This window comes from Arvicanthis niloticus, chromosome 15 (genome assembly GCF_011762505.2).
Source record: "Arvicanthis niloticus isolate mArvNil1 chromosome 15, mArvNil1.pat.X, whole genome shotgun sequence".
Classification (NCBI taxonomy): Eukaryota; Metazoa; Chordata; class Mammalia; order Rodentia; family Muridae; genus Arvicanthis; species Arvicanthis niloticus.
Window position 1 is genome coordinate 56,311,236 of NC_047672.1, and position 18,957 is coordinate 56,330,192.

General features: G+C 37.3%; 1 protein-coding gene across 2 annotated transcripts in view; it reads left to right on the forward strand.

Moving 5' to 3' along the window:
- Calcr (calcitonin receptor) overlaps positions 1–18,957 on the forward strand; it is a 73,755-nt gene that overhangs the window by 5,355 nt on the left and 49,443 nt on the right. For both annotated transcript variants that reach the window (XM_034519230.2, XM_076913061.1), the window contains one exon: positions 7,116–7,212. In XM_034519230.2, coding sequence (XP_034375121.2) covers positions 7,190–7,212 — 23 coding nt within the window. In that variant the 5' untranslated portion in view covers positions 7,116–7,189. The remainder of the gene's footprint in view (positions 1–7,115; positions 7,213–18,957) is intronic.

An 18,957-nucleotide genomic window follows, 5' to 3' on the forward strand; every position in this document is an offset into this window, starting at 1 on the left:
CCAGACCCTACCCAACGTAATTAAATCACAATATCTGGGAGAAAGGTCTGACTATTGCTGAATATCTTTAGATTATAACATGCAATCGTGACTGATAAGAATCAGTTGATACAGTTTTCTATGGTTTGATAGACCCTGTTTATGTGAACATAAATGCTACTTATTGAATTGCTGGTCTGATCTTTGGATTTCTTTGAGCCCATTAATGTTGAAGGATCTTGGTTAAAATAAATATCATTTGTTGTATTGCCAATCTACTCTTTTTTTTCTATGCATGTGATGCATATAAGTTGATTTTCTAACAAGAAGATTTTATTCTTTATGTTAGATGGTTAAATCATAACAGATTTCAACATTTTCCTCAGAAAAGAAGCTGTACGTCCATCCAGAAAATGCCTTACTACATGAACTCTAGCTTCAGGAGGTGTTTTAAAAAATGCTTTATGAAGCAAAGAATTTTATTTACTATTATTGAGACCAATATGATATACAATGTGCAAATGTGTATTTTGAAAGGGGAGAAGGAAAAATTAGAGCCTTTCTCCTTGGCATACCAGTAACATATTCTGGGTGCCAACTATGTTCTAATATTTTCATACAAATTTGTTTTGTAAAACTCATCATAAGCTTTTGAGGTAAAAATCTACTGCCCTGATTTTATACATGAGAAAATTGAGGTTCCATTATGTTAATACACTTGCTTAATATCAGAAATCAAGTAAAATAAAGATGTACTCAAACCCACAGCTTCTTACTCTGAGTTTAACTGTATCATAAAACATATATTAAATGAATATCTATATTCTTAACTTTTTAAAGAAAGTATCTATTTAAAATTGGTATAGGATAAGAGCAAAAACTCTGATATAGCTATGCTCGGGAAGGTCTCCCGGCTCCATCACTGTGTGGCTGAATAAATCAGGCAAGTATTTCAACCTTTCTGAGTTATAAAGTCTACGTCTATTTAAAAGATTTTATTTAATGTGAATTAAAAGAATTAATATTTGTAAAGCATTCGGGGGTTTACTTTATGCATAGTAGGTTCTATGTAAGTATCTTAAATGTTTACTTTTAAAATGCCACTTATTTATAAACGTTTTGATTATTTGTTAAATGCCAACCATTGATTTAAGTCTGCCAGTACATAAAAAGTCATAGCCTTGTCCTCAAGATGTTGCATCTAGTAAAAAAAAAAAATAAGCATAAATAAATAGATGATTATTTCAGGCAGACATTGGCATTTTTCCCATCTTCAGTATAATTAAAAACATGATTTGGTATATGACACCGATATGTCTTTTAGTGTCGATGTGATCTTCCCGAGCTCCAACTGGTGAAAATACAAATGGTAATATTTTGTGTTGCTACAGTGGTCCTACATTGTTTTAGATTTGATCAAAACACAGAAAAGCATCTGCTTCTGGCTTTAATGTGTAAGGTTAGAAAACAGACCTATGGTGAGGTTACAGAGCTGGAAACTTTTGTTTTTTATTCAAATTAAATCATGAGTTGGAACATTGAGGAAGAATTTGTAGAAAGTCCCATAGCTGTATGTTCATTCATACTGTTAAGCACAATTTTTTCAAATCAGTTTCTCAAGAGCAATGTGTGTAGTGTGCAGGTGTAGGTGTGTGTGTGTGTGTGTGTGTTTAGAATGTGGTTTTACTTTTATTCCTAAAAAAATGAGTTTAAAAGAGAAAATGGTCATCAAAAAATTCACTAAAAGTCCCTGACACTGAGCTAGCTTGCAAGATAGATCTAGGAGCCCACTGTTCTTTCTAGGTGGTGCCTGTAGCTCCACTCAGCTGCCAACACCTGTGGGCACCTGTGGACACTTGACTTCACTCTGTTCTGACAGAAGTTTCTATTTAAAGAAAGCATGCACATTAGTGTCCTGTGTATGAGAATAGTTTGGATTCTTTAACCATAAGGAGTTAGTTCTCAAAGAAATAAAGTACCTGGTTCAGTGCAATGCAATCAATATTTCTGTAATCAATATTTAACTGTATTGTTGCACTAATATTTCTTTTTAGCAGTGTATTCTTTTCTCTCAAATTGTCAAATATTGGGGTACTTCCGATTCCTGACAGATGCTAAGCTTTTTCAACAGCTCTTCAGCCACCCCTTTTATGACCATTATCGAAATATTTAAATATTCTCCCAACATTCAGACACATTTCAGTCAGTGTCTTGAATTTACAACACAACCAGAATTACTTTTAAGGTCTTGTCCTCCTCTGTTCAAAATTGTTCAGCTATTGCCCAAAAATGTAGCCCTCTTTTAAGAATACTACTTAAGACACTTCACGATAAAATCCCATTTAATTTTCCCCCAGCAATGGTACAGAGAAAAACTCAGCAGCTCCTTAATTCTAGCTCAGGGGCTGCAATTATACTAGAAAAATTGACTACAGATTTAGAGTCCATCCTTCACTTTTAACCTTATGCCCTTGCTTGTCAACCCCAGTTTACATTCTATTGCCTCAAAACTGATGTGTGTGTGTGTGTGTGTGTGTGTCTGTCTGTCTGTCTGTCTGTCTGTCGTTTGTCCATCCACTTATATAAAGTTGCTAGGCTGCTTTGCTTTGGTTTATGTTTCTCCCAACAGTTCTTATCTCAGGAGCTGTCCTTTATCTGTCTGGGGCTTCAGAATTTAGCATTTCAGACCTAACCTATATCCAACCCTCAGAGAATGTTAATTATTCCCCCGTAACAGGAATCTTTTTATCCTGATACCATCACTTACATTTGAATACTCAGTAAATATTTACTAAATGCTTATTATTTTGGTCAAGGAATACTACGATAATTATATTTTCTTGGTGCTCTGAAGTGGGTCATGCAGGAATAGTTTCTAAGGAGAAGATCCTTTTAAAGAGGACATGAGTTGCCATTAAAATGGCAGCTCATAGAAAGCTGAATAGAGAGGGGAGACATGAAACCGTGTTGCAGATAGGGAACTGGATTGTAAAACAAATAAACAAACAAGCAAAAACAAAAAAAGATATAAAAATAGCCTTCCGAAGCAAGAGACAACACGGTAACTTGGAAAACTGCAGACACCTAGGATTCTCCAGCAAGTTTGCAGGCCACGGATAACTTACCAAAGAGCCTTCTATCAGTCTTTTTAAAGACTCTCCACAATCTCTGTGTATGGGAAACTGTGTGAATGACTCTGTGTGTGTGTGTGTGTGTGTGTGTGTGTGTCTGTGTGTGTCTGTGTGTGTCTGTGTGTGTGTCTGTGTGTCTGTGTGTTTGCACACGCACGTGCACTCACACATATAATATATGCATATTTACTTTTATGTAAAATATTCTCTCTAGCTTATTGGGGGAAAGGCCAACAAAAGCTTTACTAGCCCTCTAGGAATTCTAGTATTTCAACATATACAAACTATTTTCAGAATGGTTATATCCTTAGAAGTTGCATGTAAGTTTTCAGGACAAATGTGTCAATTTTTGGATAAGATGAAATATTTTCTAGCTGTTTGATGACGTTTCCCTTTTGTTGTGAATATGTGTTAACTTCTCTTCTTTTTGTTCAGGGTTATACATGACAGTTATCTGTTTTCCAATCTTCTCAGAAAATCCAGACAGCTTTCTATGCTCCTATGGGGACGAGTTAAAACTTACTTAAATTTAACCATTAAGATGCTGACTTTTTTTCCTGAAGTGATTTTTTTGTCACAGTGAAGCCTGAAGTTTTCTTTTAAAGTATCAACTCGCAATTGTCTCAAACCTTTAACATATTTCTCTGTGCTATTTCCTCCAAATCAGTAATTCATTTTCATTTTGAAGCATGTTATACCCATTCTCCTGCTTCAGGCTGGAGTCTGTGTTAACCTATGAAGCAAATCATGTTTTCTTCTGTGAACATTGAAAGCATCACTCACAGCTCTGAACCCATCACTCCAGCTGAACATGCAGAACTGTTTCCAGTGCCCCCTCCCGCCCCTCTAAAGCACAAAGTAAAGTGGAAACCCATTATCTATGGGGTTGCAGCCATGGATTTCTGCACCCATGCTAAAAGTGTCTTTTGAAAAATTAAATCTGTGCTGAATGTGAGCATGCTAGGTTTTTTTTTTCCTGTAACTATTCCCTAAACAATGGAAGCTGAGCAAATATTTAAATAGCATCTATAGTAGCTGGAGAGATGGCTCAATGGTTAAGAGCGCATAACGCTCTTGCAGAGGACGGAGTTCAATTCCCAACACACATGTCAGGTGGCTCACAGCTGCCTGTAACTCCAGCTCCAGGCAGAGGGATTGGATACCAGTGGCCTCTGCAGGCACCTGAACTCACATGTGCATACCACCAACATATGCACCTACACATAATTAAAAATTAACACAGTTCCTTAAACAGCATTTACATTATAGCAGTTATTACATGCAGTCTGGGTATGATTAAAATTATGACAGGGGGGATGTGCTTTGGATTATAATCAAGCACTGCACTATTTTACATAAGGAAATTGTATGTAAATTACATATGTCCAGTTTTTAATTGTGGATCCTTAAGGGCATTTCTACTTCTGCTTCTTGCATGGGGACAAAGCTTCTGGAGTGCTATTTATACTTTTGTGTGCAAGGGGGAAACAAGAATATCTTATTTTCCCAGTATAAACCAGAACCAGAAGCGACTCACACTAAACAGAAAATCTATCTTCTATAATAACCTAGGGCCTCCTGATGATTTGGAACATAAACAAAATTGCTACAAAAGCAGCGACAGTTCATAGGGGCCTACCGTGTGCTGCATACAGCACTGTTTGGTCACTTCTCAGGATGCTATTATAGTACCGTGTGTCCTTATAAGGTACTATCAAATCCAATCCATCAATGAGAAAGCAGAATTAGAAATGTGAGGAGATTCATGGCTTTCTGAATGTGGCAGAGCGACAATTCAAACTTAAGATTGATTAATCTCCTTCTCTCTGCTACTCCAATTAATGGCATTTGATGGTGACTTGAAGACCTTTTAAAAATCCTATAATTAGAATATTAATCATCGTGGGTGGTCAAGCCTCTGTAACAGATGAGATGAGGAGCCCCTCTTCACAGGCATAACAGACAACTAGTCTCCCTGGAGACTTTTAGCCTGGCATTCTACCCACTGGACCTACAGGAGCTGTGACTGCACTTACTCCCAAATTCCAACCTTTTGGCACAGCTTAGAATAGCACAAGCCCCACCCAATGAAATGTTCTGGGTGCCTAAATATATAAGCAGACGTTTCTTCACAACAACCAAATGTGAAACGTAATATTGATTTAGAATTTTAAGTTTTTGTTATTTAACTAGCTCCTCTTTAAAGAGTAGTTGAATTAATTTATTAATTATTAACACACAGCAATGTAATGGCCACAAAACATAAAATGTTCCATTTATACTTCCCTAAAAAGAATTAGTGGTTATCCTATGGATAGAATGGAGAAAATATCCGATTAATAATAAATAATAGTGATTCCTAAAGAAAAGCTTGGTTATTTAAGGAGATTTTCTCTCTTGAGTGCTTTTTTATGAAGTCATCTCAGACAACAAAGGTAAAGGAAAGACAAATTTTATTGCTGCCAAATTTAATTTTAAACTGACTCAACTCACATATTAATTAACCCAACTTTCAGTATAATAATTTTCTGTCCTTATTTGGAACAGGTAGAATTCTAGGCAGGCATAAGGGTGAATATTGCAGAAAATATTCATGTTTATGGGCATTTGGATGGAATCTCTTTAGTCCAAGACTCAGAGAAGTTCTTGGCACAGAGCACACAGTAATGCAAACTGCTTCAGCACCTTCTTACATGGGCCTACTACAAGGCTAAAAGGTCAGGACAATATTAGAACACTTTTTCATTCCTAACATCACATAGACTGCAACGATGGCATTAAGGCAAAACCCCAACGAAGCAAATGATCATAGCTCGGGGGCCAATTCAGGAAAAAATAAGAATTTACTAGGTTGCTTCTTTTCCCATTGAAAATAAAAATAATTTTATTGTATCCCATGAGGAAAATATATAGTCTTACAAATTGGAAATGTTATCTTAGTGAATAGAAGGTCAGGGAGAAACTTGTCTTTTCTTTTTAGCTACTGAAATATTAATACCTAGGCACATTTGAGGAGCAGCATCTTGATGTCCAATTTGAATGTTATGATCTCATTGAGCTGCACTTTAATTTGTTAAAACAGCATTTTCTGCCTTTAAGGTGATGCCATATGTTTTCCTGGTAATTAATATTTTACCTTTATTAAGATCGGGAACCCAAAGCTTTCATTAAAAAGGAAACCACAGCAGAAGTTTCATAGTCCCCCCACCCCATCCAGCAGGTTACCACCTTCTGCCAGGGCAATCCCATCCTTCTGACTCCAATCCTATCCTTCCGACTCCATGCCCAGTGTTTTCTCCAAAGAGCAGACAAGGTCACTGGGAGCCATGAGCATTTGCAGAAAGCCTCGCGCACAACTGTACTCATGGATGAAAAGAGGATGAAACACACGACAGGAGTGGCCTAACTTGGTTGTTCCCTCTGTTATCCTGGTATGCTCAGTACTTAAAATGCACACAGTAATGCCATGTGGTCCAGATATATTCCTTCTTAAGAAAAACCCCTTTGGTTGAGCCACCCCAGAGTCTCTCACTCTTTTTTTTGATAATCCTCTAACATCAAATCTACTACCTTTTTGCTCCATACCCACAAATTTTGCTTTCTACATGTAGGATACACTGTGCTTAACTCTCTTCAGGAAAAAAAAAAATATTATCAGCAATAATGATGCTTTCTCTGTGTAATAATTTTGATTGTTAATTCCAAAATGTCAATCTTTATACTGTAGCTAAAGATATTAAAGACTTAGTATTCAGTGTAAAACTAACTGAAAGAAGATATTATATCATTATAACTAACCTGTAAATGGTAGGTTCACAAAACTTAAGAATGATTTGAGAACCAATTAAGAACTTGTAAGAAATCATGTATACAAAATGGATATGTTTATTAAAACATATCAGTAAAAATAATCATGGAAAATATATCTACCGCTTACATAGAACGTACTATGAGCCACTAATGCTGGGTGCCTTTCATTGATTTTAATCCATTTGATATTTGCAGTATCCACCTAAGGTAAGTGCCGTTAGAGCGCCTTCCACACGAGGAGAAATCAAGGGAGCACAGCGGATTTGAAAATGACTCCACGGAGATCCCGAGTGTAAGTAAATCAGAAAAGAGACATGTACTTACTATTAAATTCCTGACAGCCAAATTTCATTCTCTTATTGTAAATATCTTTTGCTTTTACATCTTGCATGTCTTGAAGCAGATCCATGGTTTTTTGTCTTAGAAAATATATAGAAATAATAGAAGTTTTCCTTATTCTAAATATTTTCCTCTGGAGCTATCATGCTTGTAATCAGGTTTATTGTACTCCACTGTGCGCTATGCTTTACCAGAAGGAAAAATGGTACTTTTCCAAGTTGACAATTTCATTAATAAAAAATTTTAAGAAAATCAAGATTAACTGCAAACAAGTTGATGTATTATTTAAAAATTTCCATCAAAAATATTAAACACAACTCTTAACTGAACCTTAAAAAGAATCTCAAAACTACATTTTGACTGTTTCCATGAGAGCTAGTCAGAAACCCATGGTATCTGCGGTTTTAATGGTGTGTGGGGGGGGAGGGGGGAATAAATATATGGGCCCAAAATGGCAAATGAAAACACGTTGAGTTTTAATTAGTCTAAAAATGGTCAATTTTCCTATTCACTCAGAGATGATAAACTTTCCAAGCTCTATTTTGGGACATGACAGCTCATTTCCATGTCCCTGGACAGTCCCATTTCCCTATCTGATGACTACCTTGGTACTTTGTGTACTTGGGCAAACAGGGGTGAGGGGCCACCAGGAGTGGGACTGTCCATTCCAAAACCCAAAGGAAACTGTGTGCAAGTCCCTCCAGCACATTTAATCTACTCAGTCTTCTGCAAAGTGGGTTTTATTGATTATGTCTGTTTTTGTGTATTTGTTCTGTCTACATTTACATTTATTTCACCTCTTCCATTTGCTTGTCTTACACATGTCTTACATTCTAGTGTAAAAGATGCTTACATCTAAAACTATCATTTTCTCCAGTGGTACAGATGAATTTTAGAACAGTAAGAGAAAAACCATTGAGGTAGAACTTACTTTACGTCATATTATTCAGCTTCCTCGGGAATTTGAAGGTCAATATTAAGAAGTCAAGCTCACAATAATACAGGAGAATTTGCCTCTCTGTCTTATTCCATCACTGTCCAGAAACTTCTAGCTTGCAAGATAAAATCTTAATATGAAAAAGGTGTGGTTTCAGACTTAGCTGTAGTGGTGACAGATTGGGAAGAGGTGTGGAAGACATAGTGGGGAGACTAAACAGGCACCTGAAAATTCTAACCTATGTGGGGGAGAAGCTGGGATTTATTTTTTTTTGTATTAATGTATTCATTAGTTTTATTTCTCTTTTCTCTCACAATATGTCTAAGCAGAGTTCCAAAACAGACAAAACATACTATTACTCATTTTCAGATGTATATTTGCCAAACAGAATAAGCACACACAATTACCTCATTTAGATTGTACAATAAATAGCCCGAGAGTGAGATATCTTTGCCTCTAGCTCACAGTGAGAAGGACTGAAAACCAGAGAAGTGAAAGGAGTCAATAAGAAAAAATTAGAATTACGATGCTAATTCTGATCGTCAGCTATACGCCAGTGCAATCATTGTTAAGTAACACAAAGGCTGACTCTGACAGTTCTTGGAAGAATTACTCCCATTCATTTCACACAGTTGTCATGGATGTTTTTATCATTCCCAATGAACTTCAAAAGATGCTGAAACTTAGAAATAAAGGTCCTATGTCTAGAGGCAGGGGCAGATTTGAACACCACACTATGGTCTGAATCACTAGGCTACACTCCTACTGAATGTAGAGCCTACATACCTGATTACATCTGCTTGGTGCGGAGTGTGTGGCTTTTCAGGAGCCCGGTGTGGCTTTTAATCAAAAAGAGCTATTCTCAAACGTGGTCTACAAACCCATTACAAGGTTTGTAGTTCAACTGTCTAGCAGCAAAATGAGAAGCTCAAAGACAATGTCAGGAGTTTCTCTAACAACTAAGGTCTTTTTCTATAAAGGACTGAACTTTGTTCTGGAAACATTAGTCTTCCTTTTGTAGAACAGTAGTATCCCTTTTAAATCTAATGACACTCAAAATGGCTGATAACTATTTTTAAAATCATTCATTAAAAATTTGTCAGTCCTGTGCCCTCTGCCTCATACTTGGAACAATGGGAGAAAATGGCATTAATTCATAAACTGTAATTCTGACCTCTGGAGGGAAAACAGTATGTATAATACATATATGTACATATATATAAAATAAAAGAGTTATCAAAAATATATTCCACAGGTTTTCCCGAGACTTAAGCTTTAGGCTTAAAGTGAGTGTCACTTTTAGTCTTTAAAGATATTTAAGAGAAGCAGAACCTGCTATCATCCATGTCTAATCTACTTTCATAGAATAACCCTCTCCATATACACCTGAACTCCAGGTGAATACCATACACACACACCAAGCAGTGTCTCCACCCTCTCGTTTGATAGACATTTACCATGGTATAAACCAATACTACTCCAGCAGCTAGGGCGTCGTCATTAGAATACACAAAAATTTACACTACGTGTCAGTAGTGCTTGCCCTTTCTTATGCACAGATTTCCATTAGAAAAAAAAATTCCAAGTGAAGTCTCTCATAGATTTTATATAGTACAGGGGGAAATTATCAGACATGCAGGAATCACACAAGAGTAAATTTAATTTCTCTCTATTTCTATCTCTCTCTTTTAATTTTTTATTGTGGTAGGTAGCAAACACATAGCCAAATATATAGCAGTATCGTACTCTGCCACTGAGTTACACCTCTGACCGCTTGTACATTCTTTATTATTTTGATCCTCGTTTAGAATTGGGGAAGTGCAGCTCAGATTCCGACGTGAGCTGAAACAACTCATCTAGTTAGGTGATGGCATTAAGGATTGACCCTGACTCTTCTATTCCAAGACTTTTAATTATCCTGTACGGTGTCCCAGCATATCTAGATTACAGCATTACTTTGTTGGTAGAATATTAGAAATAATTGCACACACTGATTCCTTAGTCAAACACTTTGTTTTCATCCTAATGCCAGGAAATAAAAGGTTTCTGCCTTTTTAAAGGGAAAGCAGAAGTAAGCTGCAGTTCAGTCTTCAGAAGAAACAAATGAGGAAGGAAACCAATTCCTTTTCCCTTTCCTTTCTTCTACAGGGCTTGTTTTTCTCTTAATGTAGCATTTCATTTCTCACTCAGAGTTCATCAGACATCTGGAACTTAAATAGCTGCTTCTAATGTATTTAGAGCAAGTTCATATCGAATAAACCCTGTGTTGCCAGAATAAGTATCTTGAACATCAAACCTTAACAGTTAATAATTACATTTCATATCTTCTTCTGATTTGGGGTGCAAAGTTGCAGCAGAGAAATTGTTGCATGGTTGTCAACCACCAGATAGGGATAGTACAAGACAGAGTCTGCAAGGGAAACTCAGTATTATCCCAGAGAAAGCCACCAGCGAGAAGTGTGAGCAAGCCAGTGAGAGATAATTCTGACATGTTCAACTGTTACACAAATTTATGAAAAATGACTTTAAAGTATTTATACTAAAAGACCAAAATATTTCTTCAAAGATTAACTTTGTTCCATTAAAAGTAGTGAGTAGAAGTATTCAAAATTCTTTTTCAAGTGCCTGGGTACTTTGCCCACGCCTCCTGCTATCAATAAAAGTAATGACTTTGTGGCATCTGTCTTTGGAACTACAGGTCCACTGCAGGTAGTGGAAATAATTTGGATCAGATAATAACCTTGATTTTTAATATAAATCTTTTTGCTGAGCCACAAAAGGGAAAAGGCCTTAGTAGGTGTCCCAAAAAGCTATGGAAAACACTTCCTGATGATAATCTAAAAATGATCATCCCAACTTGGCTGGCAGATGGGGAAGGAAATAGAAAAGTTTGTCTCATCTGCCTCCAATTAAAGAACTCACAGGGTTTAGTAAGTGACAATATTTGCATATGAAACCAGTGGGAAAATAATAGACAACTATCAAAGAAGTATACCTCCTATGATATCCCAAATGAGTATCGTTGTCTAGGAGAAATGTAAGGGAATATTTTTTTTATAAACTAAGACCTTAGCATCCTAAGCAAAACATAAAATGATGACTGTACCCTAATGATGATTATGTCTTAAAGAGTATTTCCTATACATAAAGCAGATAGGTTGCATTAAAATGGCACTCTGCATACACACACACACACACACACACACATGTATGCACTCACACATGCACACGCACACACACACAAACATACTATTCTAAAAATTTACAATCATTGTGTTCATTTTAGCACTTAAGGGGGGAAAAAACTGTTTCTTTCTTCCTACGTTTTCATAAGCTTAATTTAGCCAGTCTGTGATATATGCACGCATCAAAACACCACTTTGTAAAATATGGGCATATGTGTCTTACATGCCAGCTTTAATTTTTTAAAAGTACTAGTAAATATGTGCTTTTTATTATCAATTATATATACACAATCTGATGATGAACAACTTCAGGAAACTCCCAAATTCATTGTCAAAAAAGAGGCAGAACTGAAATTTGAATTCAGATATCCTTGAACCATAGATAGCTTATCAAACACTGGAGTAAGAAACGTTCCAGCAGTCACTAAAGAAAAGGAACAAATATTTTAAATAGAAAGGGTATCAGTGGGGAGCTGTAAAAGATCAGAAAATTAGCCAAAGTTATTAGAAATAAAGGTCTTGCCCTCTAGTTAACAAGGAGAATCTGAAAATATTGTCTACTTAACCAAATTGTAAACCTTTTGTCCCCATCTTTTGGTGTCTCTAGAATGTTCTTTTTATTATTATCTGTGATTCTTTTAAAATGGGTGCTGCTTAAACACAAGGAGAGGAGCCTTAAATGTATGGTAGCTGACACAGAGCAGCTCTAGAAAGCCTTTCAAAAGGAGGAGGGACAGCTCCATGCACTGACCTGGAAAGATGACCATCACATGGGAAGAAATGAGATTCCCAGAAGAATTTATCATTTATCTCCAAATGAATAACTTTTGTTTGCAGTATCACACATCCTATACACAGAAAGCACAAGGAATGTCAAAGTTGTTAATTAGTTTTAGTTCTGAGAAGTTTTATTTAAGAACTGGTGTCAGTCTGCTTAATCTGTCAAGATTACAAAACCAAAAGGAAAAGTTCTTTCAACTTACATTTAAAATGTTAATTTTTAAAAATGTATTAAAGGGATTAGAAAACAGTAAGACATTTTAAAATAAAACTTACTTTTAAAGTGATGAGCACATACCTGGGTCCCAGGAGGCTAAGAACATCCTTCCTGTCTCTCAACTGGGGCATCCAGGCCCTGCAGATCTAGGTGTACTTCCATACCAACAGCAAAGCGCTGAGAGTAAAACCCCTTTCCCATTTACTTCACCCGTGGTTTTTTGCTATCTTAAAGCAGCCTTGCTTTAGACAAACACATTCAAATATCTTTAAGTATAACTTACAATGAGCTAGTGGATGCAGAAAGCCTTCCTTGCCACACCCATCCCCTCCTCTCCATATGTTTCCTCCACATTAAAGGTAAAGTTTATCCTTTTCACACTATTGAAAAGGACCTGGATACAGGATGTTTTAATTAAAATTAAAAGGAGAGGAAAACTATGATAAACTCCATCTATTTACCAGGCAGCCCAAGTCGAGGTTTCTCACCACCACATTTTTGCTTGTCAAGACCCATCTTTAAAGATATGATTTCAGAATATATTTTATTGCCATTTCTACCCGTTTTAATCAACTTGATAAACACTGTGCTTGCTTAATTAGTGCTGTTTTCATATTGTTACTTACCTACATCAATAAACGATTCACAAAGTTTGGCATTCAATATCTTCCCTTTGACACCTGCCTGAAAGGATTTGCAAACAACTTGAAGGCGGGCATTCAAACTGTTGCTTTTTGTTTCCACTCCTTAAGTGACTTTTCCACATAAAACTTATCAAATTTTTTCTGAGGTGCCAGCCCTATTCTATCCCTGCTATTTCCAGTGACCCCAGGAGTGTGAGGCCCTGCCGTTTCTTCCTCACAGACAGTTTAAGGATAATGAAGTTAGCCTTCCAGTAGCTTCCTTACACTCCCTCAGAGGCCCCAGCTAACTGGGCCTGTTCTGTTTTGCAGCACGAACATGGCTGAAACCTGATCTGGCCAAAATTCCCTCCTGACCACCTACTATTTCTCTATGGGATTCCTCTACCCCATGTAGAGTTCTGACAAAGGAGCAGTAGCTCTGCTTTATCTGGTCAGAACCTAGTTATACAGAAATTCCTATCACCTGTCAAGTCCTAGAGAGATGGCACCTCAAGTTTTCCTGTCCCCAGCATCCCCAGGCTGCTTGGTGCAGTAGTTACTGACACAGATGTCCACACTCCACACTATTTACTGACAGCACAGCCTAATTCAAGCATGTTAACATTGTGTGCCTCAGTTTCCTCTCATTCTGAGGGGTGGACTCTACAGATTACCATGCCTCTGTGTAAGGCTCTGAATTTGATGATCAGTGCAGGGTAAATGACCAAGCATTCCCGGTAAAATGTACCACGTGAAAATGGCTCCCACATATATGTGTAACACACATGGCTTGGCAAACGGGACAGCTATTGACTCTGTTTTTATAACTCTGTGATTTTGCAATTATTCTATCCCTGAAGAGGGGACTTGCATTTGCAAAAGTGCTTTGCTTCAACTAGGGACAATATTGCTGATTGGTCTTAAGTTTCTTGCCAGCCAGCTAATGATGCATTCTATGTCTTATTATCCTACTATATCCCCTTCACCATCACCTCTTTAGATTGAAGATTCTATTTTGTCAACTAAAAGTAGAATGTGGTATTAGGAGAGTCACCTTCAGTCAAGAGTCATGTGTCCCTTCTAACTTCTCTCTCACTGGCTCCCCTCCTATCTAGACTTGTCAGAAAGACTTGTATACCCAGAGTGCTTCTTAATCTACAAAATAAAAAACATTCAGGCCTCCTAGAAAGTGTTGAGAACGACTGTCAGTTGTTTGTAAGAAGTGCGAGTTCATGATCAGTAGATTGTTGAGTAAATAAAGCTTCAAATAGAAAGTATATTTCTGATAAAGCACAACTTGTACACCAACTTTCACGGCTGTTTATTAAAAGGTACATCTTTTTATTCACCAAAATATTTACCAAAATCAACAGGAAGCATTGAAGCAAACTCTCATGGGAACTAGTCAAACCCACATAAAAAACTCACACTGTGCAAAAAAAAATTAAAATAAATTATGATATAAAGGTTTATCTTTTGACCTTGGCAAGTTTCAAAGTTGACATTAAGATCCAAATTTCTCGAAAAGCTAACATATCTAACATAACAAAAGCAAAAAATTATCAGTTCATTTTCTTTCCTTTTCTCCTTCTTTCTTCCTTCCTTCTTTCCTTCCCTCCTTCCTCCTCCTCCTCCTCCTTCATCATCTTCTTCTTCTGGTTCATTTTCGGTAATTTCCTATGCTACAGCTCTGTTTTGAGTAGGACAATGAAACCCACCTCTAGGCACAGTGAGAATAAATGCACACAAGAAGACTGGTTACGGTCACAATCATGTGGCATGGTAGACTCTCCTGCATAGGTGTCATTCCTACTTGATTGTGGATGACAAATGTGTCTCCATGTGCCATCATATGATGTACATACAAAAAGTATAAAACAAACATGATTAACTACTCGGAGCCAGGGAGGTAGAATGAACATAACAGTTCACAAAGGTTAGTTTTAGAGCATGCATATATGCATTCCTGTGGAGTTTAATGGGTGCTACTCATAATCTCTAAGTACCTGCTAAGTTTGAGGACTTGAGAAGAGTGTCTTACCTTACGTAATTCCACAGCCATTTTGCAAGTTAGACAACAGTCACCCTGTAGAGGGGATTAAAACATTGAGGAAGCAAATTAACACTGACCAATGTCACTTAGCCTTAACTGGGTCTGCAGATGTCAGGTCTGTGTGTGCTCTGTATCTGTTTTATTACTGACTTTGTTTTTATTTAGTATAAATATTTAAATTCAGTGGCTCTTTTTATTAGTAGTAATAAATATTTTACTTGCTTACTGACATTTGAATGTTTTCTCATTTGTGTTCTCTGTATGCATAGAGGGTGTGTAATTTTTCTATTCCCTCTGCACAGGAGACATGACAACCCCCCACCAACAAAACAAACCATGACCCCCCACCAACAAAAACCAACCCATGATGGTTCTAAGATGTGTTTTCCCAAAGTGTCAGGTGACAGTAGCTGAGATATTCCTACAACGTTTTGTTAAATCCACCTCATGTTAGCCCCAGTGCCTATATAGTGCTTCTATGGTGGCTGGAGAATCCATCTAAAGCACTGGACACAGGAAAGCCCCATGAAGAAAGTTATATGTTAGTGTTCTTGTTTGAAGATTTTAGTATTGATTTTGAGTGCATGAATCTCAATAGTAACAATTTTGGCCTTCAATAGTATAAGGAACAGAACTTGTTATCAAAGAGTCCATAGAGTTTTGATCATATGGTTAACCTCTGCTGAAGCCTTGTGGGTAAAATACACATTTCCAAGCTGTGAGTATGTTTCTTAGGAGCTGACAGGCTGTCCAGTAGGTGGCACAATATTAACACTCAGTGGCCTTTGTGTTCAACGACATATACCCTTAAACTTGGCACAGAGACTCAGGATGGAGCTGCTTTATGTCTAGAGTGTTTAAATGTATACTCAGGGTATTGACTTTATTCTTGAAACTATTTTTTAGGATCAAGGAATTTAGAATTCATGCATCTTCTCTTTAAGGTCTATATGTTAACTTGAAATCCACTTATGCCTTTTTGCTTCGAAGATTTATACCATGTGTGTCTATATTTTTTTCTTTCTTAGACATAAGAAAAAGCATATAAAATTGAAAATGGGTCTTTAAATATTACAAACTTTTTAGTAAACTTCGTGGAAGTTCGCAAAAACCAAGATTGGTGCTGTAGAACTGGTTCTCGTCAGAGCCACTGGTATATTGCCTGCAGTCATAGCTAAGCAGGCATCCGGAAGCTAGGATCATCCTCTGAAACTGGCTATTTGAATCAGTTTAAAGATTAAGAATATTCAAAAAGTCCTATATCTTTTTCTCTCTCACTCTATTTCCCTAGTGGAAGGGGGTACAAAACTGAGAATCATGAGAATCATCTGAAAAGTGAGATACTGCCCACAGCTATCAAAAGGGAGGGGGGGCTCATTCATGTTCTGAGTCCTTTGATGAGATGGCAGGTCTGAGGCCATCTAGTACAAACAAGTCAAAATGTACAGAAATAGCTGGCTCTGTCACAGTGTTTCACCAGGACCAAGTGTTTGCTATGAGTGTGAAGAATGGTTTCCCCAAGTGTAATACATCCTTCCTGGGACTAGGTCTTGATGGGGCCACCTCTGTTCGTAGTAAAACACTACCTGGGCAACACAACCTGGGTGATTCTAGGAGCTCTCGCAACCTCTCTGCCTCTTTGCCTGTAGTTTTTCCTTTCTTCAAGTTTATCATTGAAGGATAGTTGGTGTCATGTTTTATGAAGAAAAAAATTACATAAAAATATCCACATACTGAATTTTAAGGTTTTGGAATTTTAATGCCCAAAACCATGAAATTATTAGCATAGTAATGAGTGACAATTTAAAATATCATTTATGTAATAATTTCCATTTACTTTTTCAAATAGATGTAAGAGCTTTCTTTGTCCAGCAGTTGCCACACAATAAGTTGAAATCCTACGTAGGACATGATGAACACCATGGATTTCAAAGAAAAATGGGCTGTGTTAAATGATCATCTAATGTCTCCTAGCTGGGTGCTACTAGCTAGACTATGCAGGTTGAAGTTCTCAATCCACTCTGCCTATTTCCACTTGAATAATATCTCTAGAAGTTTCTAGAAGCTCTACCACTATTTTCGAATAGGCAGACCAGTCCATAAAATAAGACCAAAGGGTGTTTATCTATCATAAACATCCAACTGTGAGGATAGTCTTTGTTGAAATCCATGAGCTGATGCTGTCCTGAGAATATAATGACACTTCCAAATGTATTATGGGCAAAAGTTTCTGAGAACATATGTGTTTTAGTACTCACACTCTGTACGTCTACATTTACAACATCATAATTAAATCAATTAAATCAAATGTGTATGTTTGGTAGTGTGTGTTACCATTTTACATGCTTCAGCTGGTGAGGAAACAGTCACTTTGGGTCTCTAAAAGAAGCCCAAACACAGAGTGTAGCTTGCTGTTTTCACTCCAGCCCACAACCTTGTCCGACATTGAATGAGGGGTGAGATAAGGTCACTGTTAGAACAGCAGCAAACTCCAGTGTGACTTCAGGAAGTAGACAGTTATTTTTGTTTAGATTTTTTTTTTGTTTTGTTTTGTTTTAAAGTTAAAAACACTGCGTCAAAAAAAAAAATCCAGCAAAAATAATCGGTAATAAAAGCAAAGTAATTCTAGACTCAGAAGTCCCATGAAGTCATCTCTACCCCTGTTGCCAGCATAGGGTCTTTTTTAAAACATGTTCTCAGGATCCTTGCCAGCTTAAGCATCAGCTGCCCCAACAATGGGGCGTCCATCATTTCACTGGCAAGTACCATACAAGTTCAGCAAGCTGATGCCCTTTGACCTGGATTTCTCAATAAATATCCCCCAGCACTAAGATATGCCATATTCAATTTCTGTTGAATTTAGCCACTTAGAAATTTTACTTTGTTGGATTTTTTTGCATCTGTTTTTGCATTGTCTGTTTAAATTCTTTTAATACATACCATTTAAATCATCTTTCTCTCCTAAATCTTAATTTAACAAAACCAGCTCTCTCCAGTGAGCAGGAGGCTGGTAATGCTCCCAAAAGTGAGGGGCCACATACACGAGGGTCATGTTTTATTAAAGAACAAAATAGGCTCTTTCAGTCCTGATAAAACTATCAACAGGAATGTCCTGTGCACAGGGTCTCGAGGTTACAAAGTGCACCAATAATCTCCTGAGTGTTTTTTTTTTTTTTTCCGTTTTACCAGTTTAACACATAGCGTATCCAACTGTGCCCAATGCAGCATCCTAAGGAAAAAAAAAAGTGCAGGCGGTTGGTTGTACTTTGCTGCCTGTTTTCTGCCCTTCGTGTAGTCTGAGGGAAGTGTGGGACAGCTCACAGGAAAGATGAGCTCATATTCAGCCTGGGAAAGCTGCTTCAGCGCCCTTCCTCCTGCTCCGCATGAAATGAGCCTTGAGCGGCGTGAAATCCTTGACCGCAGGTGTGGAGACGCGCTGTGACATAAATATCTTTGCTGCTTAGCAGTTGGAGGACCGCTGTGGGAAGATTTGTCACAAGCTCCCACAGCCAAGTCTGACTCTAAAGAAATGGTCATTAGGCTTCATGGCCACGTAGGCTCGAATCCCGCTCCAATTTCCAAATAAAGGACTCATCTAGCAGAGTTGGAGGAAGGAGCTGGTGAGGGCTTAGACCATCCCAACAGATGAAAACGAAGGGGAAAAATTCATACATCAGACTAGCATGGTTGACTATAAACACATAAACTCTTCTGTCTCTTAAAACACAGACACATACATCAACAAATGCATAAACAAAGTCCAAAGTATAAATGATGTGTATGGGGCAAAGTTTTGCCCACACCATTACATAAGATATCCAGAAATGTTTTCAAAAATGACCAAATTAGTTAGTAAGGATATATGCACAGACACACACACACACAGACACACACACACACACA